Source organism: Brienomyrus brachyistius, chromosome 5, assembly GCF_023856365.1.
Source record: "Brienomyrus brachyistius isolate T26 chromosome 5, BBRACH_0.4, whole genome shotgun sequence".
NCBI classification, from domain to species: domain Eukaryota; kingdom Metazoa; phylum Chordata; class Actinopteri; order Osteoglossiformes; family Mormyridae; genus Brienomyrus; species Brienomyrus brachyistius.
In genome coordinates, this window is record NC_064537.1 from 21,421,840 (window position 1) to 21,449,402 (window position 27,563).

A 27,563-nucleotide genomic window follows, 5' to 3' on the forward strand; every position below is an offset into this window, starting at 1 on the left:
AGAGGAGGTGTATGCATGAATTCTGACATGACCAAACGAAATAGAAGCATGAAATTGCAATGTTAAAATCTGATCTTGCTGTTCCCTGTTATGCAACAAAGTTCTACAAGAAATATGTGATAAAACATTTTGTAAAGCTATTTTGTAAAGATAGTATTTTATTTAGGCTACATTTCATATTTAATGTTTGTGTTGTTATTTCAAAATATAGAAGAGTGTGTATGTGTGTGTGTTTTGTTATTTCAAAATATAGGAGTGTGTGTATATGTGTTCAGGATTTTTCTTAGTTAAATTTTTAATTAATCTTTAATTTTCTTGGTAATGCAGCCAACCCAGTCTATCATTACTGTCTGGAAGTACTCACATAGAAGAAGCAAACACACAATATTCACTAATCCAAATGGAACTATTTTTGCATATATGAGTAAAAGCAATTAATTAGTCTTTTCTTTGATGTTGATTTTTTTTTTTTAGCAAATTTGTGAGCTGAGCCCAAAGTGATGAGAGCATTGAAAAACCTGTTATGTAGCCTAATGCCGGACAGAACACTTTATCTTGTCTCATTTCCCTTATTTTCATTTATTTACAAATAATCACAAAATTATTAAATCAAGCCATTATTTTTTTTGTGTCACAGATGGTGGAAAAAAGATGCAACTGGAAGCATATCATCATGGAGCCTTAAGAGGGAGATATGAAGCAGGCCATGTGACTAGGGGATATCAGGAGAGATTAAACTGAAAGGTAGGCTAGTGTCTGTCACTGTCTAGGCGGATTTCTGCTACTCAGTTACGGAGACCAACCTCATTTGAACCATCATCTCTAGCAAGTGGGTTACTTCAGTGCCTTTTTAATAATTCATAGCCTGCCCTCGATTTGAGATGGCTTTGCTCCCGCCGTCAGTCGAAGCGGAGCACTTTGATGGCTTGTCTCTGCTTTACTGGTACAGTATGTTTCCTACTTTAAACCTGTTACATTTTAGAAAGAAAGGGAAAATGTTTATGAAGACACTTGCGTAGAAGCACTGGCCTCGTTGGGCAGATATTTCTTCCACTTGTAGCTTTATTTGTCTTTGGATACTTGCGTTTTATGGTAGGACAATGTGATTTTTATGTGCAGTTTGCAAATGTGTCATATAAGTGTTTGTGCTTTTTAACATGCAAAGAATGTTAATAGTTTATTATGGACTGTTTCATAATCTGTTACCATGTTTGTTCTTCTTGTTGGTTTTAAGTGAAAATGATGGGTGTCACACCAGGAGATCAGCTCTTTATATTGAACATATGCTGTTATATTACGTATGTATTTTAGTGTATGGAGTTCACTGCAATTGTGGAAAGTGAAATGAATAATTTTTTTGCATGCAATTTACATGTAACCTCTACAGTGGCTTGGGTCTTGATTCTTTGGCAGGTGCAAAGTTATTTACCATTAATAGACAGGACAGCATGGGCTTATTTTTCACTCTGGACATAGTCTGATGTGGCATGTGGAGGGTTAGGCAGATTAGATGGAATTAAATGATCAGTTAATGTTCTGTGTCTGACAGTGTTTTACTTGCTCTATCTAAGTAATGGTAAAGCTAATTGATGTCACGCACATAGCATACTACAGCAATGTAACTTTTCATTTAAAAAATGAAGGCCAAGCTATTTATTCGAAGGTAAACTTCAAGTAATATTTGAACCCTATACAGTATTAACATAATTAAGTTAGTTATATCATGTCCTGATAGGTCTGAGAGAGAAGCGTTTGGCCTTATAGAAATTTGATAAATGGTGTGTAATCTATACAAGAATCGCTGCAGAGACCCCTTTGATATAGATGGTCAGTTATGTATCACTACAGACTGGAGCTAATTTATTGGTCGATTTATGCATCCATCCATCCTTTTTCCAAACCGCTTATCCTACTGGGTCGCGGGGGGTCCGGAGCCTATCCCGGAAGCAAGGGGCACGAGGCAGGGAACAACCCTGGATGGGGGGCCAGCCCATCGCAGGGCGCACTCACACACCATTCACTCTCACACGCACACCTACTGGCAATTTAGCAACTCCAATTAGCCTCAGCATGTTTTTGGACTGTGGGGGGAAACCGGAGTACCCGGAGGAAACCACACGACGACATGGGGGGAACATGCAAACTCCACACACATCTGACCCAGGCAGAGACTCGAACCCGGGTCCCAGAGGTGTGAGGCAACAGTGCTAACCACTGCACCACCATGCCACCCCCTGTATATTCACGAATATGAAAAAAAACAGTGCTTAGAGAAAAAACAGGAGGAGAACTATTTTGTTCCAATCCAAGCCTATCTTTTGAGATAGAGATAAATATATTAAGGAGTCTGATGGCAGTGGAGAAGAACGAGTTGTTGAATCTGGAGGTTCTAGATTTCAAACTTCAGGACCTCCATCCTGAGGGCAGAAGTGTGAACAGTCCGTGTTGGAGTGTGTGGTGTCTTTGAAGATGGAGGCAGCTCTCCTCTGGGCTCTGTGGTGGTAGTTGCTCTGGAAAGAGGACAGTGGAGTCCTGATGATCTTCTCCGCAGTCTTCACCACTCTCTGCGGGCGTTTACAGTCCATAGCGGTAGTACTGCCGTGCCACACGGTGATGCAGCTGGTCAGTGTGCTCTCCACAGTGCAGCTGTAGAAGTTGCTGAGGATCTTGGTTGACATACCAAACTACCTCAGCCTCCTTAGGAAGTACAGCCGCTGTTGAGCCTTCTTGACCAGCTGCGTGGTGTTCAGTGTCCAGGTGAGGTCCTCACTGATGTGGACGCCCAGGCACTTAAAGCTGCTCACCCTCTCCACTTCAAGCTCCCAGATGAACAGTGGCTGATGAGGCCTCCTCATACAGTACAACCATTATTAACAATATTTCAAATATTATCTGTTTATCAGATAATTTATTTTCTGAAATAAATTTTCAACTAAGATATTCATTTAAGTAATGTTCAATCATTATATTAAGTCACTGTAATATTTATTTTGGTGATATATATATATTGTATGCCTGAATGTCTTTAGTGTGTTGGCCAAAATCCCAGCCAATCCAAGTTCTGTCTAGCAATCTAATTACCCTCTCAGACTGACTGACTGAAAGTGAAGTGTTTACCGTGCAACCAACAAATCTTCTCCCTCTCTCTTTGTTTGTGTTTGAATTTGTTATTTGTAATCATTTGTCATCCTAGTTTTTCTGCAGTCAGTTAATAGGAACTTTTACGCTAATGACACAATAAATAAGTCATTTTTGATCTGCGTTGCTGTACAAAATGGAAATATAGTTCGCTTTTACATTTCTGTAATAAAAAAAATTAACCTAGATGGCAGCTTCCCAGTGGTAAATACTTGCTTCACATTTTCATGGCATTTGAGATAAAGGGATTTGATATCCCCTGCATATGTACAGTATACGCATGATGTTTTTCTGAAGAATTTCTTGAATAAGGCCAGTGAGTTGCCAGTGTTTACCGTAAAGTTCACCAGGAATATGTGCATATTGTTTGAGCTCCCTCAGTGTCTGTCTAAATAAGTTTTTAATCTCCTTTTCATTTATCTCTATTTCTGCAGCTTTGTGTATGTTGCAATATCCATGTGGGTTGGTTGTTTTCCAGAAAACCGTATAAAGATTACAATCTAATAATTTTTAGAAAATAAACTACTCAGTTACATTTCATGTATCCTCAGTATCTCAGGAACTTTAACTTTAACTGTTAAATATTTGCTAGATTTTTCTCAGAGCTCAGGTCTGTGGTCAACAATGTTCTAATTCAATGTGTTTATATTCTGCTTGTATTTTGAGAGGATTTACCAGCAACAGATTTTCCTCGATGCAGCACAAAGCTGCAAATGCTAATCTTGTTTGGAAAAAATGTAGTTAACAACCCGATTCTTTGTTGTGAGATGCTCACTGTACAGCTGTACTCTGCCAAATCATGAAATCCACACAACCAAATCCAAACGCACCAATTCACATAAACAGAATAATTGATTTTTGATCACCTATTTTTTGTTTCTTGATCACACTCAGAAGGACACCAAAGCATCCCGGACGATGTGTTTTTAATGTAAACTCCACACTTGACCTTTTTGTAATTGTGCTTATCCAGAAAGGTCACATGCAGGAAGCAGCATGTGCCAGAGAATGTGTGGTGAGAAAGCAAAATGCTCCTTCCTCCCTCTCTCTCCAGCATGCTGTAGATCTGCGTCTCTGACCTTCTGGGGTCATGTTTATTTTGCAGATGCGCCGCACGGCAGCTGACACATATCACATCCTAACGTCCGGTAGGTGCAAAGTTATTTACAACAGTTCCATAAATAGACAGAACAGCATGGGCTTATTTTTAACTCTGGACACATAGTCTGATGTGGCATGTGGATGGTAAGGCAGATTAGATGGCATTAAATGATCAGTTTAATACTGTGTGTCTTAAAGTTTTTTTTACTTGTAATCTTACTTGCTCCATCTAAGTGATGGTAAAGCTAATTGATATGGCACACCGTGGCATTCTATGTATGCTGGAGGAAACCCCACAACGACATGGGGGGAACATGCAAACTCCACACACATGTGACCCAGGCGGAGACTCGAACCCGGGTCCCAGAGATATGAGGCGACAGTGCTAACCACTGCACCACCATGCCACCCGCATGGATGTCATTATTCTCCTTAAAAATTGAAAACATTTTAATGGTCCATTATGAATTAACAATAATCAATATTTTATTACTTAATTTGCTTAAACCTTGCAATGTGCTTTTATGCTTTCCAGCTGGAGAAAACAAGTGTCACCACCAATGCCTTAAATAAAGAAAAACATATTCCCATCATAAGACTGTAAAAAAGATTTGCATGTATTCATGTGGCATTGTGTTGTGGTTCTTTGTTGACTCACATCAGATGTTTCACCAGACACAAGACAAAAAAGTTCTGTATCCAAGAATACAAAAAACACACGAAACCTTTTGGTACTTTGTTAGAAATGCGAATCTCAGACGAGTCTATGACTAGGTTTGAACTTTCTTGCAGACGTCTTTAAACTTGTGTTTGAAACAGGTAACTTCAGTGTCTTGACCAAAATTCCAGTCAATCTGAGTTCAGTCTGGCAGTCCTATCATCCTCTCTGACTAATTATATGTGATGTATTCACCTTGCAAACAACAATTCAGACTAAAACGCTTCCTGTCTTTCTCTCTCTTGGTGTTGGAGATAAAGCTGCTTGTAAACATTTGCCCTCCAAAGTCAACAATCCTCTGTGACAGTTGAGATGGAGGGATCTGTGGTCCCCTGCATACATACAGTAAATGCAAGATGTTCTTCTGAAGAAGTTCTTGAATAAGGCCAATGAGTTGACAGTGTTTACTGCAAGGTTGACCAGCATTATTGGCGCATTGTTTGAACATCCTTAGATTCTCTCAAAATTATTATTTTTAATTCCCCTTTCTTTTGTCTGAATATCTAGGGCTTTGTGTATCCAGAAATATTTGTGTGGGTTGGTTATTTTCCAAAAAACATATGAAGATTGCAGTCTGATCTAATCCTTTTGCAGAGCTCTTCAAATCCATTTGACACCCACAGTATCTCAGGAACTTTAACTCGCTACTAAATCTTTGCTGGGTGTTTTTAGAGCTCGGGTCTGTGGTCGGCAGTGTCCTAGTTGGAACTGCTTGTTGTACTGTATGTTTCTTCCTGTCTGTTGGAAGAAGTAACAGCAACAGAGATCAGACACCTATCTAGTCAAACAGATTTTCCTCAGTGTAACACACTGCTGTAAATTGCAGTTCCATGTTGAAAAATATAAATAATAACCCAACTCTTTGTGGTGGGATTTTTCATTGTACAGCTGTACTCTGCAAAATCATCAAATCCACAAATAAAGCAAGCCGATTTACGTAAACAGAGTAATTGCTTGTTGATCACTTTTTTTTTATCACACACAGCAGCACAAAGAGGCATTATCCCAGATTAGACGTTTTAAGTGTAAATGGTTTGCAGAGCGCTTATCTAGAAAGGTGAGTGTGTCAGAGAGTGTATGATGAGGAAGCAATAAGCTCCTCCCTCTTTTTTCCTGCATGCTGTAGATGTCCCTGTCTGCATTTCTGACCTCCGAGGGCCATGCCTGTTTGGCTGACGTATCACATCGTAATGTCACCAATGACGTTCTGATACCTTTCTGTGCAATCCTTGACCATCTCGAAAATTGATGGATTTCTTTTCATTGGTGTTCAGCATGACAGATACAGGAAGTCGCTAAAAAACATGAACTGCATTCTGAGCTGCCGGAACCATAATACAAAAAAATAAAAACAAAAAACAACAGCAATGTTAGGCACCCAAAACCAGTAAAGTGGTTTGTAAGTGTTCTCATTTGTTTGTTTGGTCATTAAAATATTTTTGAAAGCTATATACATCCGTCTAACGAGTCCTCAGATTTGTAAACATGTCGTTCTTATGTTATTCATTCTTGGTTTCTGAAAAAAAAACACTTTGCGTTTACCTTTTATTTTTCTAGGACTCTAATGGGACCCCATGGTATCAACAGGGCAGTACAGAGAGTGGAGTTTTCTGACTGCAAGAACGGGCTGGGTTAGTTCCCCCTAAAACTTTAGCATCATGCATGGAGAATAGATCGGTTTTATGGCCTTTTCTTTTGACTCTCCCTTCCTTTTCCTCAAACAGGAGTGAAAATCACCGGGGGTTACAGGGAGCTCACCGGGGAAGAGTATGGAATATACATCAAGAGAATCCTGCCGTGCGGGATTGCTGCTCAGGACGGTACAGTACAAACACCAGTGTGGGCGCTTTATGGTGTATGTAGCGTGTTCCTCTACCACCACATAATAATAAGGCAATGCTTCTCTTTTACAGGGCGTCTTAAAACAGGGGATCTTATTTTGGACGTCAATAACATGAGTTTAGGTGGAGTTACAAATGAAAGGTGAATGTTGTTGTTTTCATCATTAGTAGTTATAGATAAAGTAGTACAAATGTCAATGAGGAAAAAAAAAGAGTTCAACGCCTGTATTTTTATAAGTAAGATTCTTTAATGCAGCTGTTTGAGGAGACCAGGTATTATCTCTTCCCTGCCTTGTTGAGTGTGTTAGGTACACATCGTTGCCCCTTCTGGAGATCAGCGTGTTTGGAATGTGTATAGATACCCCTGGGGCTCAACTGAAGCTTAGTGTGGGCAATGACACTATTTTTGGTCTGTGTCCACAGGGCTGTGGAGATCCTCCGTACGGCTTCAGCCTCTAACCACGTGTCTCTTTTGATTGTTCGGGATGATGAGTCCAGGTGAGGGCGTTGATTGGTGAGAAGTTTAACGTACTACTGTAGTTCCTCAAAATGCAGACACAAGCACAAGGCGCAGAACTTCGGCTATTGAAAAACTGTATTATATTATTATATTATAATACTGTATTATTATATTGTCTTTTTACGTTGCAATAAAACTTATCTCATCCCACTCCTAGGATTTTTAAAGAGTACTCTATGACTTTGAAGAACATTTTTTTTTGAGTAGTTCATGCATTAGATATCTAGAGGCTGAACTCTTCATCGCAGCTACACTGCAAAAAGATTACACATTCAGTGACTTCATCATCAGTCCAGATATCAAAACTTAATATCTGATTTCAGTATATAAGAACTTTTTTGATTCTGTAAATTTTAATTTTTCATTTCACCAGAGGATAATTATTTAATGGACAGAGGGTCATACAGTCCATTAAGAATACATTTTAAAATTGTTTTTATTGTTGATTTTACGTAATTTAAATCAAGGTCTATAATCATATTAAAATTCGATTATAAGTATTCATTGGGGTTTACTATATCCTAATAAATTAAAGTGAATTAGGCATGTGTGGTAAATTTAACCCTAACCCTAACTAAAACTAATTCAAAAGAGATACTTGCCAAGCTCCATCTGCAGTGAGGGAAAAAAAATCAAAATAGCAGCTTCATCAGAAAAAAAATATACTGTGTTTCTGCCTTTCCAGCTTCAAAGTGAGAAAAATTATTTTATTCAGGCCTGAGATTTTACTTTATTTTAAAATAGTCTGGTCTTTGTATTTGCATGATGAATAATCTTTTTATGTAGTGGTTAAGAATTAACAGCCTGATTTCTTTCGATTTTGCCAAAAATAGATTGCCAATACAGTAATAGAACAAGGCTGTATTAAACTAAATTAAAAGCTGAATAACACAGAGAGAAATGTGTTGCTTTTCTGGTTGGAACATTTATTGCTGCACAATGGAAAGCTTTACAATAAAAAAAAAGAGCAGCCAAAGGGCAATTTCTAAGATTATTATATTTTTAAATGTTTTGTGTTAAAATAGCTTTGCTTTAAAACTGATAAGTAATGCCTAATTATTAAGGTGCTGACAGCTGTGTCGCATGTCTTTGCTGCGGTTGTCGGCTGTGAGGCAGGGAGACAAACAGAGATGACATACGGCCACCTCCTGTACTTCAGAGGAACAGATTCTCACTTGTTGTCAAATGCATGGTGACATATTGGGGGCATAGTTCTGCAGTGACCTGTTAGGGATTCTTGCATCTTAATTTTAAAGCCAAAGAACAAAACAACCACATTGCAGGCCATATGAATCTATTCTATCTATTCTAACTCTTCAACTATATCTGAAATTCTGCATTCCGAAGTGCATAGAAATTTGTCTAAGAATAATCTTTTTTTATTTGTATATTTTTTTTGGTAACACCTTACATTAAGTGCACTTTCATTATGCATTCATTATGCATTCATAGAACATACATAAGCAGCATGCAAGTACACCTTAACATCCTAACATCCCAGCTTTAATATCACATTAATAACAAACATTATGTGATTATACAATTATAACATTTGTTATTAATGTATATTGCAGCTATTAAGGGATGTTACGATGTTATGGTGTACCTGCATGATGTTTATAAATGGTCTATGAATACTTAATGAATACATTATGAAGGTTTTATGAATGCAATGAAAGTGCAAGCTGTACAGTATGAAAGTGCAGTTAATGTGAAGTGTTACCGTTTTTTTAATCCAAGCATCAGAGTTCTCCTTTTTTGTCTCACATGCTCGAGATTATTGATAAAATGCATCTTTTAATTATGAACACTTTGGTGTAGTACACTTTACTCAAACTTGTTTACCTCTGATTACCAATGAAATGTTATTAACCACAGGTAATTTCCTCACACTCATGGTGTATTTGGTACAAATCAATTATAAATATTATTTCATCAGTTATTGTTAGTAGAAAAGGCAGGTATTTCAGATAAGGCAAATTAGAGTTTATTTTTTATCATTTAGATTATTCATGTTGTTTAATGGATTTACAGATATTTTGATCCAAACTGAAATTCATGTGTAATTGTGTACTGTGAGGAGCCATTGTACTCTGGATATTTGGCAAAACCTGCAAGAGTGTCCAGGAGAGGGAGGCAGAGCATTAACATTGCATTGATAATCTTCTAAATGCCGGAACAAACACAGCATTCTATATCACGGTTTCAGGAAAGAATTTTTGGAACTTATGGGAAAGTATGGCTCCAACAGTAGCACAGGCTGTGGAATGAACTCTCCAGCACAGTTCTCCACAGGTGAGCTGAAGACCAGTCCTGCTTCTCCAGTATCTTCTTAGACCAGTGTTTCCCAATTGGGTCTTTGATGACCCACAGATTGTCCACAGTTTTGCTCGGGAGCTGGGAGGTAGCAAAAACGTGGACCGTCTTGAGAGTCCCCAAGGACCAGGTTGGGAAACATTGTCTCACATAATGGAGCCAATGGTCCCACTGTAATTTTTGTCCTAAATATATTCATTTGTAAAGTTGAATGTATAATGTATGTGTAATATGAATGCAATATTTGTCAGTATATCGATTACTTTTTTTGAGGTTGACCAATATGTATGTAATCACAGCTGGATGGTACTACAGGCAGTCCCCAGGATAAGAATTAGAAAGCCCTTCTCTCAACATGGAACATGGGCTCCGACATGGAAATCCTCTCAAGTCTCTGAACCCCTTTACTTGTTGCACAGATGTGAAGTGCCTTTGGGCCACCATGTTCTGGACAGTTTGTAGGTACAATATGCAGGTCGTCTCCGAGGTTAAGAATGTCCGGCTTATGGACAACACGTACTTACCAACAAACTTCCGTAAAGCCTATTGTATTAATAATTTGTGTTAAACACAATGGTTCAAAATAACAAACGCCGCACATACTTTGTGACGCTCGTGAAAACAATGCATGATTTCAGCAGTTTGTCATCCTGAGGTACAGTACAGTACCGTATGTAGTTACTTGTATTATTAATGTATAATTCTTGTTATTATGTATCTTACGATTAATTTTCTGACTTACCTATAAATTCAACATAAAGACAGACTTAAGGAATGGATCTTGTTCATATCCTGGGCGCCGCCTGTAGTTTACTGGCCTGTAAACACACTAGAAGATGTGTTTATGATTGACAGACAGACTAATAACTGAACCGTTTTCAGGGAAGCTGACAGACACGGCCTCGTCGTCCTCCTCCTCCTCCTCCAGATCTACCAGCCCACTATTGCAGAGCCCAAAGGAAGCAGGCTGCGTTGGGGGCACCACTGCCCCCTCCGGCCCCATCATGCCTCAGGCTTTCAAGTGAGTTTCACAGACACAGGCACTCTGCTGTTCAGTCATTGAACTAAATTCTTTATTGACTGGACATAAAAATAAGTAATATGAAAGCAATGGCTGGCCCCCTATCCAGGGTTGTTCCCTGCCTCGTGCCCATTGCTTCCGGGATGGGCTCCGGACCCCCCGCGACCCAGTAGGATAAGCGGTTTGGACAATGGATGGATGGATGGATGAATTTAATTTTGCAAGCGATGGAGGGGGGGGGGCCTGGAACCTGTCCCAGACATCACAGGGCACAAGGCAATAGTACACCTTCATTGAGATGCTAGTCCATTGCAGGACACATGCCCAGAATCTCCTTGCACATACTATGAGGTACCGATTCCCCTAACTGCATGTCTTTGGACTGAGGGGGCAAACATGCAGACTCCACATGCAAGATAGGTAGGGAGAGACCCATGTGTGAGGTGACAGTGATTTCCACTGTACCACCAATTTGTCTTATAAAGTATTCATAATAACTGTTTTCTGATGATAATAATAATAATAATAATAATAATAATGCCTGTTATCATTCAAGCTGAGTTTGAAGTATGAAGAAAAAGACGATCGGTGTTACAAAGAGAGCGAGCAGGGAGCACTAAATATTCTGTAATCAATATATCAGTGCTTGAGCTTGATTAATATTCACAAGAATCAATGAAAAGATCGGGTTGAAATCCTCTTGTGAAATGATTTTGCGGCTCTCAGTAAGTACATCTGACCTTTACTTCTGCCTTCTGTTCCCTCAGTGACGCCGCAATTCAGTTGATATGCGTTGCCAAGGGAACAGGCCTGGGCCTGGTCATCAGGGGTGGGACTAACCGGGCAGAGGGTCCTATGGTGTATATTCAGGAAATCGTGCCAGGGGGTGACTGCCACAAGGTATCACTTCATATCTTTTCCTACTGTCAAGACTTATTCAGATTAGTGCTGAAGTGTGTTAATTTGTGGTCAATCAGGAAGACAGCCAGACACATAATTTGCCCTCCAGGGTCCTCCGGTAATATTGTTTACTGCATTACAGCTTGAGACTTTGTCATATTCACATTTTTTTCAAATATGGATGCATAGTTATACAATGGTAAAAAAATATTTTAAAAACATCTCAGCTTTCAGAATAATCAGTGGTTTCTAAGAAATAAATAAAGACGTAACTAAAAGTTTTTCAGTGAATTTCGGACGTTTGCTCGGAGGATTCAAACATTGTTTTCTATTCATGAAAAAAGTACATCTTGACATGGTTGCAATCAGTTATAAAATGAAGTTGAATTCTCTTTGATTCAAATACAGTTGATTTGGTACTCCGGACTAAGACAAACGTTTGACAATTGTTTAATTGACACTTTAGTTAGATTTTCTACATTGAGTTTATTACTACCTAGATGCGTGATTCTAAATTTCACAGTATAATGCCCTAACTGTCCAGCTGAACACAGGCCTGGTATTCTGCCTACATGCAAGGTGCTGTCTAAAGCAGCCCTAAGTGTTTCAGGTTTATGCTGACGGTACCCTGGGCTGGTGTGGAAAACCTCACCCTCTCTTCTGAATGTCGTTAAAGGAAAATGCTGAGCACAAATTAAAAAAAATAAGTGTTTTTGGAAACAAAATCCAGTTGAGTGGTGTAAATTTTGAGAAAATTATTTGAAAATATTGTGTCTTGTTGGTATTACGTTAACGGTCAGATTTGCTACAGTCTTTTTACAAAACCAAAACCCAGTGTGCTTACAATGTAACTTGAAGATCTTTCAGTCAAGTAATTGTGACATAATTTTAAAAACAAATACATTTGTTTCATTATCTGCTTTCATGCTTTCACCAGAGACCATATGCTATTCACATATGTATCCTTTAGGATGGACGACTTAAGGCAGGAGACCAGCTCATATCTATAAATAAAGAATCATTCATTGGTGCGACTTACGAGGAGGCGAGAAGCTTAGTAAGCCGCACAAAATTAAGGTATGTATATTATCCTGACATTAGTAGCGATGTCCCCAAAAGTAATTTCATTTCTGAAATGTAAATGTCATTTCTTGTTTAAAATACAGCCATGTAAAAAGTTATGAGATCACTCTGTACAGGCAGTCTGCACTTAATGACCTACCTGTTTAATGACAGCCTGGACTGACGACCAGTTCTCCGACTAGTCGGTATTGTACACTGTACGAGAACGTTGGCGGTGCAAAGGGCAGTGAGGAGGCTCAGCGTCAAGCACCTCATCTTGCATCATCCTTTCTCAGTCTCAATCTTCTTCCTGGAGTCAGTACACTAGCGTTCACAATCACATATTTTGTCTATTAATTTGTACTTTATTGTGCACCCCACAGTACAAGATGTCGGCAAAAAGAATTGCCTTTATATAGAATGAATAAAAATGATTACCTGTATTTGCGGAATGCAAACCTAAGTAATATATATTAGAGCTGATTTCCTCTATTCTTATTCCTGAAATACCGGTAAGGAGTGGCTCCTCGCTGATTGACCAATTTGCTTAATGACCTAGTTGTAGGAACGGAACTCAGTTGTTAAGTGAGAACTGGCTGTATTTTTAAACAAATCTGCATTTTTAAATCCTGGTATAATCATGACTCTGCTGGCAGAAGGCTGCGCTGAGCAGCAGGTTGCTTCCAGGACCAATATTTCTAAGACGGCAGTACAAAAGAATGAGGTGAAGCAGGAGACTCTGGGAATGATCAGAAAGCAGTCTGGTAAAGAGCAGAAGCGACTTTCTAATGCCAGAGATGATCGTGAATCGGAGGATGAGATCAAGTGACCTTCAAAAGGAGTGGAGAAACATTAAGTGCAGGTGTGAAATGCACTGCTAGGACAGTTTGTATCAACCTTGTATCATATATATATATATATATATATATAAAATCACAGCTGCAAACCCATAAATTGAGAAATGCGTGAAACAAAAAATTGTGTTCTGGTTTTTAATTTTTTTCCATGGCTGTATACTAGAATACTTAGAATACTAGTATCCCTGTGTAATACGGTTCAAATGCCCAGTTTACCCCTGAATGGGCCATACTTTTTTCTACATAGCATTCTTGTAGTTGACACACGGTGAGGTGACTCAGACGCCTGGCCAGCTTTGCAACTTGCACTCAGAAAACAGAGCGAATCATAATTATCACTGAGCTGGCTTGCTGTCCTCTGAGATTGGTTTTTAGATAGAACAGGGGTATTTTTGTTGCACTTAATCCAGCATTACCCAAGTATCTCCTTAAAAAAACCATTCACACATATCTACATTCAGAGGGTGCCCACAACATGTCTTTATGTTACCATGGAGCCTCCACTACTGATTTGAATAATTTTGCTTAATATTGAACAGCTACTGTATATTTTAAGTTCTCTTGAAAAACAATAGATTCTCCAAAAACGTTTTTCCTAAGACTATCCTTAGAAGAATACGTGTGTTCCTTATAAGTAAAGGAAACACCAGGACTGGGAATTCTCGCTCTCATTGTACCTGGGAAAATATTCCAATGTGAAAATGTAACGTGGCAGACAATAACTTTGTCTAGAAAGGAACATTATATTAATGTCAATTTTATCGGTCTAGAGGGCGGCATGGTGGTGCAGTGGTTAGCACTGTAAGGGGCGGCATGGTGGTGCAGTGGTTAGCACTGTAAGGGGCGGCATGGTGGTGCAGTGGTTATCACTGTAAGGGGCGGCATGGTGGTACAGTGGTTAGCACTGTTGCCTCGCACCTCTGGGACCCAGGTTTGAGTCTCCACCTTGATCACATGTGTGTGGAGTTTGCATGTTCTCCCCATGTCGTCGTGGGGTTTCCTCCGGGTACTCTGGTTTCCCCCCACAGTTGAAAAACATGCTGAGGCTAATTGGAGTTCCTAAATTGCCAGTAAGAGTGCATGTGTGAGTGAATGGTGTGTGAGTGTGCCCTGCGATGGGCTGGCCCCCCATCCTGGGTTGTTCCCTGCCTCGTGCCCATTGCTTCCAGGATAGGCTCCGGACCCCTCGCGACCCAGAAGGATAAGCGGTTTGTAAAATGGATGGATGGATGTTATGTGTCTATGGGATTAACTGCAATATACTTTCATTTTAACCTCAAGAAGTAATAGTAAAGCATCAGAGATCTGAATCTCTATGGTATGTTTCACTTACCAAGCACTGTTTTTTTTCCCACTGAATGTTAGGGGAATGTTAGATATCAAGTAAACGTGTCACGTATTTCAGATCTGGCACTTCCAGTCAGACATGAAGGAGGGACACCCTGGACAGCATGTCGGTCCTTTGTAAGGCACACATTCACAACCCATGGACAGTGTAGACTCCAGTTCACCCTTAACTACCTGTTTTTGTATTGCAGGAGAGAACCTTGCATGTGTGCATACTTCGCCAGAACATCAGGCTACCATTCTGGATGTTGTAGTTTTAATGATGAAATAATCACTGATACTGGGATACAGAAGTCCTACATTTATGAAATGTAACCTTGGATTATTTATTCGGGAACCTATTTTTTTAATCTTACAATGAACAAAATTTCCACAGGGGCATCCCAGTTAGACCCAATCAGATGGTGGCAATGGTTAGCAAAATGCTAATTTACACCTGTTTTCTGGTGATGACAGTGTAGCAATGCTGTTTTACTATGAGGCATAATTATGTATGACTGCAGTGTTATGTAATATGATTTTAAATTAATAGTTTAGGCACCTTGCATCAGAAATGAAGGAAAGGCAGAGCAAGTAGGACTAAATAACATGCATTTAGTCAGTATGATTGTCATCTTCAGATAAAATTTGCATCACTGGAGAAGTTGTTGAGTCCAGCTCAAAGCCCTTGTCTGTTCCCGCGTCCCACACATTTACACTGTAGGCATTGCTGAAATGTTGTTACCACAACCATCTGGTGTTCTTAGAAGGACATTTTATTTTTTATTATTTGTCCTATTTTTATCTTATTCTCTTTTTTACTGTGGTGATATGGGTGATATCATGTGAAAGTTTCCCATTTTAAAAAGGAAAAACTAATCCAGTATGTTTATACTGTAACACCTAATGGTGCATAAGATTTTTTTCTAGAAAAGTGCATGACATCATCGCTGTTTCACAGCTGTAACTGAAGCTGAAAGTTTATGATTAGGCAGGTAGCTATTATTCACTGCAGATATGGTTTCAGCATGGAATATAAATGCTGTCCCGCAGTAGAAAAGATTTTTCTTCTCTCTTACATTCCTTTATGTATATGTGCACGATGGCAATGTGCCATTGTGGATGATGCTTCAATATGCTGTATGAACAACTGGAACTTGGCAAATGTTGGCTCCTGGGAAAGTGTAGCATATCTTTTTAGAGTCATCAAATGTGAATGAGGTTCTCCACTGAGGCTAGTCAGACAACTAGTTCAGTTGTGCTCACGTGCATCCTTATGGTTTCCCATTGCAGGCCAGACCCCACTATTGAGATTGTCTTCATTCACCCGAGATCTTCCCTCAGCCCCGGCCACAGTCCCCAGATTCCCATCTCCCTGCAGCAGGCACTTTGTGGGAATGGCCATTTGCTGAGGCCCACGGGGCTGGGCTTGCTGTCGCAGTCTGGCAATCTGGTCCGAAGGATTTCCTGCGCTCCCAGTCCTGGAAGTGAGACCCTGCCCTCAGTCCAGCTAAGTCAAGTAAGGCTGAACGTCCTCTCGAAAGCTGTGTAGCATCACCATTTTGTCTTGTTAGCGTAAGTAAGAATAAGTACATGCATATACCTAGGTCACTATGCCACATAACTGTGGTGCGGTTTATACAATGCTGTGTTCAGACCGGGTGGAATTCGCAGTCCTTTGTCATGCATCGCTGTAGGTTCGGAGCTTTCTCCCGAGGATGGAGCAGCCCTCTGGTACGCAACCTGATAGCACCACAGCTGCCGACACTTGCCCAGGTAATAAGTCATTCTTACAGAAATTTGAAGTCTTCTACCTCTTTATCCAATGAGTCAAAAAATCAGCTGAGTCATCAAGCCTGATTCTCTGTTTAAGAGTTTGCATGTCTGACCTGTAACCTGGAGGTCTCTGGATAATAAGCAGCCTTTCCTTAAAAGCGGTTGAAGAAGTTGGGTAGTTTCAGCACTTTTCCATTCTGAAATGTATGTAAAACAATTTAATCCAGGAGCTTTTCTTTATTTACTTTGATTTTTTTTATTCATCTGTAGTGCTTTGGTGATATTTTTCAGAGAAAAGCACTTAGTTGATTAAATTGGGTCTTACAAAGGAAATTCATTTTGAACTTATTTTGTTTTTCTTCTTCAAAGTCAACGACTGTTGTTTAAAGTGATATAGCTTAGCCTAACCGGTGTGATTGTTTCTAATCAAATGGTTAACCATACATTAAAAGAAATATTACTGATGTATTTTAATTAAAAAAAATCGAAGATTTATTAAGTATCATTCTTATGCAAATGACCACAGTCTCAGAGCAGGAGAATGAGAATGGTTGCTAGGTAACATAAAACAGTTCTCAGTGGAACTAGTTGGCCAATGGGGGGGCAGAGCCACGCTGGCTGGCTATCCATAAGCACTGTACTAGGATGCTAATAACTGTGTGCTTTCTTTAGATGTTTCTATTAGTTTCATTAGTTTCCCAAGTTTCATTCGCTTTGCCCTATTTTTGATCTTAAGTGGTCACTGTTTTATATTTACTTGGTGTTATATTTGACAACGTAAATGTGACCTCCTCATTTTTCTCATGCTCAGTCACTCTTGGCTCGGTATACCTTCAGTCATAGGCCTGAGATCATTGTTGCAGCAGGGTGCTATGAAGGTAGTGTTAAGCATATGGTATATGCAGTGATGCCTACAACTTTGGTGTATCATATGATCCACACAGGCAGATTGCTGAAGTGCCAGAGAAGAGTACTGATTTGATAACACTGTAAAAGTCAGCCCATCCGAACAAAAGTGGTATGCCACAGTCATGCTATGCTTTTCACATGCAAGAAAGCCACCTGCCTTTAAAGTGGATATGAAACAGACAAAAAAATAGATTACTAGTGACTACATATACTAGTGATGGACAAAATGATGCTCCATGAACCATTTGCTGTATTTTTTGACTCCACTAGATGGTGCTCTTCGTCCAAAAAGGGCACAAATCATGCCGCAAAGCAAACCAAGAACACCATCTAGTGGGGTCAAAAACTACAGCAAATGCTTCACGAAATGTCATTTTGTCCATCACTAAAAAAATACAGTTGATTTACCTTTTTTTTTTTTTTTTTTTTTTTTACTTGTTTAAGATATTCAGTGTGTGCATTATAAAAGTGCTAACCCCCGATGAGCGCAGCTAATCTACTAAATAAATAGGCAACAACTAATATAACTATAATTTCTCTAAATTGTTTTATGTGTGTGAATACCGAGCAAGATTTGTTCTGACTATTTCTATAGATATTTTCTGGCAAAACTTAAAGCGTGTTGGCTGGCAATATGGTAAAAACAGTTGAATGAAAAAATGAAAAGATGGCTATACACCATATTTTCAAGTTTGGCTGACTGAGTGGAAGTAAGTTTTTTTTTTATGCAATGGAATAATAATTACAGTTTTTAAAAGCATTAACGGTGACTTTGGCTTGGGTTAATTTTTACAACAAATATCGAAGGTGGGCATTTATGACATTTTAAAGGCAGGCAAAGGCCACATAATCGAAACCTCTTCTGTCGGTGTGGGTGTGTTGCCATAGTTACCAGGAACTCTGTGAAATTACATTAATGAAAAGGTGTCCCTCAGTCAATTTAATGGGTGTTGATCACCCTTTAGGTTATGGAAATATCAATAGTGTAGCACTTAGTGAGGAAAACCTTGTTATCTGTAGCTGTGCTATGGATTTCCATTCAAATCCCTCCCCAACCAAGAGGCACTTAACGGTGTAGTTTGCATTATTGGAACGTATTCGGAAATATTTTAATGTCCAAAACAAAAATTGAATGTCTAAAACAACAATAGGTGTGTTGTACAAGGCTTCCCAGTATCACAGTTGAAAAAGCGTTTCAGTATATTCTCAGATAATGGTGAAGGATGAAGCAATTGGCTGGTAGGTTGCAGGAAGGATGAATGCCGGATTAGTACATACAGTCTTCAGTTCTCCCAGGTACCTGCAAAGCTGTGGGCTGCCTGTTAGAAACAGGGTCCAGTTTGCCCAACAGTGGTCATGTTCCATGCAAACGTTTCAAATGAACTATATATATATATATGTGTGTGTGTATGTATGTATGTATGTATGTATGTATGTATAAAACCTGTATTCCACTGGGTTCTCACTTTTTGCTGTGGTTTGATTCTAATACAGTTTTAGCGCGACAGTGGTGATGGAACTGTGTCCATATAGTTTAACAATATGTCTGCCACAGTAGAAAAATACGTCCCTGTTCAGAGGACAGTAAAATCTTCAGTGCTTATGACACCCTGATGACTTGTCCAGGGGGTTCAGTCCATGCGGCATCCAAATTTGAGGACCCTTCAGTTTTTTTTTTTGGAGGGGGGGGGGGGTGGCAATGTAGAGAAAGCTGCTGGCTGTTCTGGAAACTGCGTATCCGGTGCCAAATCGCTCCTCTGCAGGTGGAGGGAGGTTGTTTGAGGACTCCAGGGCTTTGTGGAGGGCACATTTCTGCTTCCGAACCTTTGTCTGTTCTCGATAAAAAGCTCCAGCTTTTATTTATTAACTGTGCCGAGCGTTCAATGACCATTATGCGGAGCTATTTTCAGCAGGAGAGAAGCTGGGTGAGCTGCGGGTGCCAGGTTGTGGGTGAACAGTTCCTCTTGAATGCTCAGTTCGCCAAGCTGCGTCGTAGCCCTTTTTGGAGGAAATGGTATCAGCCTCCTCATCGTGTTTTGAGTCATCAATACCATGAGAGGAGTTTAGTTTATTCATCCTGCTTCTGAAGTGCTATGGGCTTTTTCTGTCCTCCACAAGTCCTTATCAGGGATGGGAATTAAATGGATGAGAAAAACAAAAAGCTATTCCTGTAGAAATAAAATGTTATAATTGCCACTACATTCTGAAATGCTGTAAGTCTATCTTTACATGTATTTAAACTTCTGTAAAAAGCCACTACACTGTTCACATATTATTTTGCAGGTGAACAGTTTTTAGTTACTAAACACCTTTATTTCTTTTGCAAAATGTTTTCAACTGAATCTCAATCGATGTAAATTTCCTCTGATTTAGCATGTACGTTGTCTCTCTATATTGTTTAATGTGCTTGACATCCGCATTACTATTGAGAGCGACCCCCGCACAGATTTACAATTCAGACAGGTCAATTTGCAAACAACCTTGACACTCTTTCACATGGGTTTGATTTTTAAACCTTGCGCCAAACAGCTGATGGCTATGGAATCGTTTTCTTACTCAGTTCAGCCAGTTCCGAAATTGTTGCTAAACTAAAAATCATTAATGTATAATTACAGCATGATAATTTGCAGATGGAATATAATTCATATTTTTGCAAACATATTTATCATATCTTTAGGTATAACAATGTAGATAAGGAGAGGGAGGAACTATCCCTCTCACACTGAGAGGGTTTTAAACTGTACAAATGGTGGCGTTGAAGTTGCAGTAAAACTGTCCCCCCCCCCCCCCCCCTCCCAAGGACAAGGTACGTGATTTACAAGGCTTTTATCCTATCACCCTCTGGCTTTTTTTTCTCAATCTTTTTATTCTCTGCCCCCCATTATATATATATATATATATATATATATGTGTGTGTGTGTGTGTGTGTGTGTGTGTGTGTGTGTGTGTATATATATGTGTGTGTGTGTGTGTGTGTGTGTGTGTGTATATATATATATATATATATATATATATATATATATGTATATATATATATATATATTAAATTATCTGTCCATCTGCAATGCACATGAATGAATGAACGAGTGAATGAATGAATGAATATCTTTATTGTGATTACATGTGTACCATGGACACTGCACATTGCAGCGAGATTAAGTTTGATAAGAAAAAAAAAAAGTTTGAGATTAACCTTTTTACGCATAAAACACAGTAAGTTAAAAATTGAACAAATCGGATAAAATAACAATGATGTTTTACATTTAAAGAAGCAGCATCAGAACCAATACATTTGTAAAATGGTAATTAATTAAATAACCACAGTTTAAGGCAGTATGTACAGTGTTAACAGTATAACAAACTGTATATGACAGTAGAGACAATATTAAGTTACCAGGAATATGAAGTGCAAGTCTGGCAGGAGTAAGTAGCGCAAACAGCTCAGATGTGCAAAATAGTGCTGCGGAACGAAAAACAGTACGAATCAAAACAGTTAAGGCGGATTATGGAGGGAGCTTGATGAGTTGATTCATGGCCTTTATAGCTCTGGGGAGATAGCTATTCCTCAGTCTGGTGGTGCGGGCTTAAAGGGCCTTCTAACGCATGCCAGATGGAAGAGGCTTCAGCAAACAATGGCGAGGCTGTGTAGAGTTTACAGATGCTGGAAGCGTTCTTGAGGCAGCGTGAGCTGTAGATGTCCTCCAGGGCTGGAAGCCGTATCTCAATGATCATCTCTGTGCTGGAGGCGACCTGCCGAAGAAATAAACTTTAAATATATTGCATATACTTGTAATGTCACTGCTATGTTTAGTGCCCTGGGGGCATCGTGCTGGGAAGTGTTCTGTAAAAAAAAATTGATTTGGTTCTTTTTTTCAGACCGTTTCTCCTGATCACGGTGGTTCAGTTGGTTGAACTGCACCTTTAGGGTTGTCGGTTGAAATCCAGCCTTGGCTTTGTATAGTGTTTACACGTTCTGTCTGTGTTTTCTCTTGGTACTCGGGTATCCTCTCATAGTCCTAAGAAGTGGTGTTTACATGCAGCAGTACAAAATTGTCGTTAGCGCACCAATCTGTGTAATTCCATTGTCCTTTTGTCCCAGTCTGAGATGAACCTTGTTTGTTGTTCCATACTTCCTAGGTGCATAATCACTGGCTCCAAATAAAAACGCAAATATACAAAACACTAGAGTGTTATGGTCCTTTTCTGTATCTCAGTATAATTAATATAATCTCATTCACTGTATTACCTTCAGTGATTCCCTTGAACATTACTTGAAGATTATTCGAAACATCTGTATTGTAGTTGGTCACTAGGATGTGAAATCTGCCGATGTGATAAAATTATATACGGTTAACATATATCACAAAGTTTTACACTGTTATTATACAGAGCTGACACACTGAGCCAGGTAGAATAGTAGGTGTGAATAAATGTGATAGATAATGGCTCCGTTTAGTGCGCAGTGTCACATGAAGCTTGTGAAGGAGGACTTAGATGCTAAGGTCTATATTTAATGAAGCGAGGATTTGCATCACCAACACCCCCCCACCGCCACCACCTTAATGATGGCTCCTTTAAGCGTGGTACGGCTCCGCCGTGCTGCAGAAGTTGTTTGAGTCGATGGAGAGCCGAGCTGGAGAGGCGAGACAGATGGCGCATGGCGAGGCGCCCGGCGGCGGAAGTGGGGGAGGAATGGGGGCGGCGGGTTGCCAGACTGCTCATTTGGAAGGTGTCAAGCGCTCTGCTGTCTCTGTGAAAAAAAAGGCACGCCCCCCCCCCATCACGCTGCGACCAGAGGAATTCCCAAATGGATGGGGATTACACTGTCATCTACCTTCTATCCCTTCCGCCTGCTGGGACGGGCGCCGGCACGGGAGGGCTGAGCAAGCGGCTTTTTTTTGACTGGCGGACTGTGCCATGGTTCGCCTGTGCCCGCCAGTGAAGTGTTGAGTGTGGCGCGATAGACGCTGCGCAGAGCTTGGAGGGTGACAGGAAGGATGGCTAGCTGGAAGACGTCTTAATGCATTGTCTCCCTGACAATTATTCAACTGTCACATGGCGTGTAGTCACACTCAAACTGAGCTCCATTCTTTTCGCTCTTTGCTTTGTAAAAAAAAAAAAAATTTGTTTTTTTAATTATGCGTAACTTTTGTTTTGCAGATTCTTCCTAAGTAGCATGACAATTGACACTAATCCTTTAGCTATGCCAGAGAACCATCTTCTTAATAACATTTGACTTCTGAATTTATTTTCCCTGTTTCCCTTATTAGAATAATTTGGCCCATTTTCCAGTGAGCAGTATGAAAGCCCCCTTCATTACCTGCGGTATCTTTACAACCCTCCTAATTAACATGCAGCTCCTTCATCTTGTCTTGTAATGATGTGAGTTAAAGTGAACAGCTGGATTTCAGAAATTAACACTGAATTGCAGTTTGGTGTCCCACTAATAGAAAACTGATAAGAATATTTCTTATTTATTAGTGTCAATTTATCAGTCAAACTTTTGTCCTACAACTTGATATAATTTTTTTCAGTTTTTTAGTTTTTATTATTTATGTAATTGCCAGGGGTGGCATGGTGGTGCAGTGGTTAGCACTGTTGCCTCACGCCTCAGGGACTTGGGTTCGAGTCTCCGCCTGGGTCACATGTGTGTAGAGTTTGCATGTTCTTCCTGTCACGATCGCGGTCGAGCAAAGCGGCGATCGTGCGGGCAGGCGTGCGAAGAACAGGCACACAAATCCAAATCGGGGCAATACTCGGGGTTTAATAGGGGAATCGGGTCTTGGGAACACTGACAGGTACAATCCACATCATAACCACAATGACAGACAAGGGGAACAGGTCAGACCAGGACTTAAATACACAAAGACTAATCAAAGTAATCGGACACAGCAGGAGACGATCAGGGAAGCACACGTGGGTAATCAGGGGGCGTGGCACACACGAGGAGCGGATGAGCCGGGCATGACACTCCCCATGTCGTCGTGGGGTTTCCTCCGGGTACTCTGGTTTCCCACCATAGTCCAAAAACATGCTGAGGCTAATTGGAGTTGCTAAATTGCCTATAGGTGTGCATGTGTGAGTGAATGGTGTGTGAGTGTGCCCTGCGATGGGTTGGCCCCCCATCCTGGCTTATTCCCTGCCTCGTGCCCATTGCTTCCGGGATAGGCTCCGGACCCCCCGCGACCCAGTAGGATAAGCGGTTTGGAAAATGGATGGATGTATGTAATTGCCAGGTACACTACAATGAACACTGGATACAGAGAGACCAGACGTATTTTAAGTGAAAGTACCAGTTGAAGATTAGCAAAAGGGTATCATACTGTATGATTTTATATGTCATCGGTTAAATAAAAATGCAGCTTCGCAGTTCAGATCCAGTTACAGTATATGGGGATACAGATTCTCTTTACGTCTTCAAGCCTCATAGAAGGATATTCATGTGACGTGACAGCAGTGGGTGCAGAAGATGGGAGTGAAAAAAATGTTCCGGATGCAGACCAATCTTTTAGGAATCTCCTTGCATTTACTCCTGTGAGCTTCACAATAGGGATTTGTGTGCTGTGGTTCACCCTGCAAATGATGTGGAGAAGAATATGTCGAGCTGGTGGGTGGCGGAACAGCACTAAGAGATTCGAGAGCTGATACTTCACATCCTCATGGTGAATGATCAGCGTTCTCAGGCCAACAAGTACCTCAGGTATAGAAATAACTGATAACTTCTGTCCTCTTCAAAGTTTAATTAGCGTGAGCTTGGAGATTTAACTTTGGTGGTTTAGCTGAGCCGAGTATGTTGTGTTTTAGGTTTTTTTTTTTTTTTGTTAGTTTTTTTTGGTTTTGTGTTTTAACATCAAGAGGCCTTATCATCAATACATCATCATTTTAACTCCAATAAAGTCCTTTCTCAAATAAATCCTGCTTTTATTCACCTTTGCCCCACCTTTTGACAGAACTCTTTCCTACAAACTGCCAAAAGAAACTGTTTTTCCATTTGCTTCCTCACTGTGCCATTAGAGTTTTTTGGCAATGCTAACTCCCCCCCCCCCCCCCCCCCCCCGGCTGGATTTGTGTTTGTATCAATAGATGCTGTGTCTGCCAGTCATACACCAACCAGCTCGGCCCCACGGAGGGGAATTTCTCTTAGCTCTAGCAGTTTCTTAAAGCTGGACAAGCTGATGCAGGTCAGTTTTTATTCTTTCGGCATTATAATCAATCGCTGTCGCACGATTGTTATTACATTTGACCGACGGAGGTGAGATTGAATGAAGGCTGCTTGTCCGACTGTGAATAATGACTAGTGAATGCTGCAGTTTTTTGTAGCTGTGCCACTCGATAATCTATTATGTGATGATGAAGTGAGGGCACTTTAATTTGGCCCTTTTTGCTTGTCTGAGGCAGACTGTTATTGGTATTATTGCTGCAGATGGTTCCCAGACCTTCCACAAAGAGTAATCAGTATTACCTACTGATGCTAGCACTCTCAGTCATGCTAGGGCCTATTGCAATACTATAAATTAAGCTTCCTTTACCTGTACCTGGTATAAATGTGTTTTACATTAAGAGATTTTTTTTTATGAAAGTTGCATTTATGTAGAGGTTTTGAAGACCAAACTGCTTTACAGAGGCAACCTACAGTTCAACCACTACCACTGTGTAGCCCCCACCTAGATGATGTCACAGCAGCCATTCTGCACCAGTACACTCACCACACAGTAGCAAAGGTGGGGAAAGGGCGAGAGAGAATTCACCTGTTAGATATAGGGGATGATTAGAAGGGCAGATCTTATAGGGTCACAGTGGGCAATTATAGCCAGGACCTTTTTTACCTGCAATGTTACTGCTAGATCACCTATAAAAACCATAATATAACAGACAGTGGGGGCGGCATGGTGGTGCAGTGGTTAGCACTGTTGCCTCATGCCTCATGACCTGGGTTCGAGTCTCCGCCTGGGTCACATGTGTACAGAGTTTGCATGTTCTCCCCATGTCGTCGTGGGGTTTCCTCCGGGTACTCCGGTTTCCCCCCACAGTCCAAAAACATGCTGAGGCTAATTGGAGTCGCTAAATTACCCGTAGGTGTGAATGTGTGTGTGAATGGTGTGTGTGTGCCCTGCGATGGGCTGGCCCCCCATCCGGGGTTGTTCCCTGCCTCGTGCCCATTGCTTCCAGGATAGGCTCCGGACCCCCCCGCGACCCAGTAGGATAAGCGGTTTGGAAAATTGGATGGATGGATAACAGACAGTTGGATAGCAAATATGTGCACATTACCATTCCGTGTAAGTATACGAATGAACCAAAGTTTTAATGGGCTTGTAGGCTTTAGGGTCCTTAGGGATAAAACTCACGGAAGAACAGCGGCAGACACTGAAAGAGCGACTGTCCTCTGACTCGACTGGCATTGCAGCTCCTGAGGGTAAGACCAAAATCCAGGACTACGGCTACAATTCATGACAGTAGTTCTTGCATTGCAGAGTCTACCACTGAAGCAATTGCACATATCATTGATCTGGTCTTTGATTTTGTCTTTTGAATACACCTTCCATTGTTAATACATACTGAAATATGAAGTGTTCCCACGTAGATTGTGAGGATAATACTAAAGAGCTGGTCCAGTCGCAAATTGATGCATCCACGTTGGGTCAAGAAGCATCAGGCGTTGCTTCAGATAATCTCCCAAGCCTGTCAGAATCATCAGGAGAGCAACCGGTAATTCTTTCATGCCCAGTGCGCATTGATTAATGGATGTTTATACAATAATTGATCTATTTTTTTTACTTTTTCCTACCTGGCAGTGTTATTCATCAGATTCTGATGAACTTGAGGTGATGGAGCGATTGCGAAAGGACCACGCTGAAGCTTTGAAAAAGATAAAGAAACTTCAGGTAACGCTTTTTTCCTTAGCTGCATATAATGAAGATTCTAAACATACTGAACATACGGAAACAATAGCAAAAATGAAGAAATTTTTCGGTTTTGCTTTGCTGTTAAAACTAGAGCAAAAGCTGATGCCAGAAATACCATTGGTAATTAAATTTGTGTAGGAAGGCAGATGGACACATTCAACATGAGATTGGGAGGAATACAAAAAAACAAAAGAAAATTATAAACAGTACAAAAATGCAAGGCTGACTTGTATATCAAAAGACAAGAAAGTTTCATGGAAAGCTTCAGTATACTGTATACTCTCAAAGGACATGAAAGTGTGAAATCACCACAGGATTCATCATTGTCTGAGCCTGTAGGTATGACCGGTAATTTTTATTTTTTGGTTCCTCTATGTTCACTTACTCCGCAATTGTTTGCCAGATTTAATTTGGTGCCACATGGCGCATAGTAAAATAACATTTGAATTGAAAAGGATGTTCTGATAAATAAAGAAATATTATAGATACCATGTAATTTTCTAAATGTTTCTAAATAGGATGCATTGGTAGAATCTGCAAACCACCAGCATAAGATGCAAGAAGAAATGAAGAAGATTAACCAGGTATTTTTAAAAAAAATTTTGCCCGATTTTCTAAATTCTTAGTTTGGCTAGTTAATTAAAAGGAGCTCCACCAGGGGGAGCTCTGTCTTCATGCAGGCCTTTGATATTCTGCCCTGGACTACAAAGGGTCATGAGGTTCAACACCTGCTTATTATTATTTTGTTTATATTAGCACTGAACAACAGGCCACAGATAGTGGTGAAGTTGGGGTGGAGATTGGTGTTGCTGGTGACTATGATTTTGCTGTAAAAATAATCCTAGACTTCACTGTCTGCAAGTTCAAGAGTTTGGATGTGTTATTTTCAGGAGAGCCACGATTTTCCACCGGGGAGCTTAAGTTAAGAACATTATGTTCAGAATGTATAAAGCTATCCTGTACAGCCTGAACACTTATGTGTAGCCATTTCAGATTAAAAACAAAGTTTTTCGCATCTCGAACAAGTGATATATGTTGCAACAATTCTAGCAGCCTAGGAGCGTGGGAGACCGGGGTTTGATTCTCACCACGGTTAGTCTCCAGCAGAGGTGTTTCATTGGTGTCAGAAGTGTGCAAAAGTGGCCTGGCAACCTTACAGATCGGAAGTGAGACCT

The 27,563-nt window shown here is 40.2% G+C and overlaps 1 protein-coding gene across 3 annotated transcripts in view; it reads left to right on the forward strand.

Annotated features, from left to right (window-relative positions):
* stxbp4 (syntaxin binding protein 4) overlaps positions 1 to 27,563 on the forward strand; it is a 55,072-nt gene that overhangs the window by 1,730 nt on the left and 25,779 nt on the right. For 2 of the 3 annotated variants that reach the window (XM_049015591.1, XM_049015593.1), the window contains exons 2-17: positions 638 to 744; positions 6,515 to 6,588; positions 6,682 to 6,777; positions 6,871 to 6,940; positions 7,222 to 7,296; positions 9,528 to 9,613; positions 10,517 to 10,655; positions 11,423 to 11,555; positions 12,526 to 12,632; positions 16,094 to 16,319; positions 16,498 to 16,576; positions 24,569 to 24,666; positions 25,802 to 25,898; positions 26,067 to 26,191; positions 26,278 to 26,367; positions 26,907 to 26,972. In XM_049015591.1, coding sequence (XP_048871548.1) covers positions 6,522 to 6,588; positions 6,682 to 6,777; positions 6,871 to 6,940; positions 7,222 to 7,296; positions 9,528 to 9,613; positions 10,517 to 10,655; positions 11,423 to 11,555; positions 12,526 to 12,632; positions 16,094 to 16,319; positions 16,498 to 16,576; positions 24,569 to 24,666; positions 25,802 to 25,898; positions 26,067 to 26,191; positions 26,278 to 26,367; positions 26,907 to 26,972 — 1,554 coding nt within the window. In that variant the 5' untranslated portion in view covers positions 638 to 744; positions 6,515 to 6,521. Of the gene's footprint in view, positions 1 to 637; positions 745 to 4,243; positions 4,287 to 6,514; positions 6,589 to 6,681; positions 6,778 to 6,870; positions 6,941 to 7,221; positions 7,297 to 9,527; positions 9,614 to 10,516; positions 10,656 to 11,422; positions 11,556 to 12,525; positions 12,633 to 16,093; positions 16,320 to 16,497; positions 16,577 to 24,568; positions 24,667 to 25,801; positions 25,899 to 26,066; positions 26,192 to 26,277; positions 26,368 to 26,906; positions 26,973 to 27,563 lie in introns of all 3 variants that reach the window. The other variant, XM_049015592.1, reaches the window with a different exon arrangement.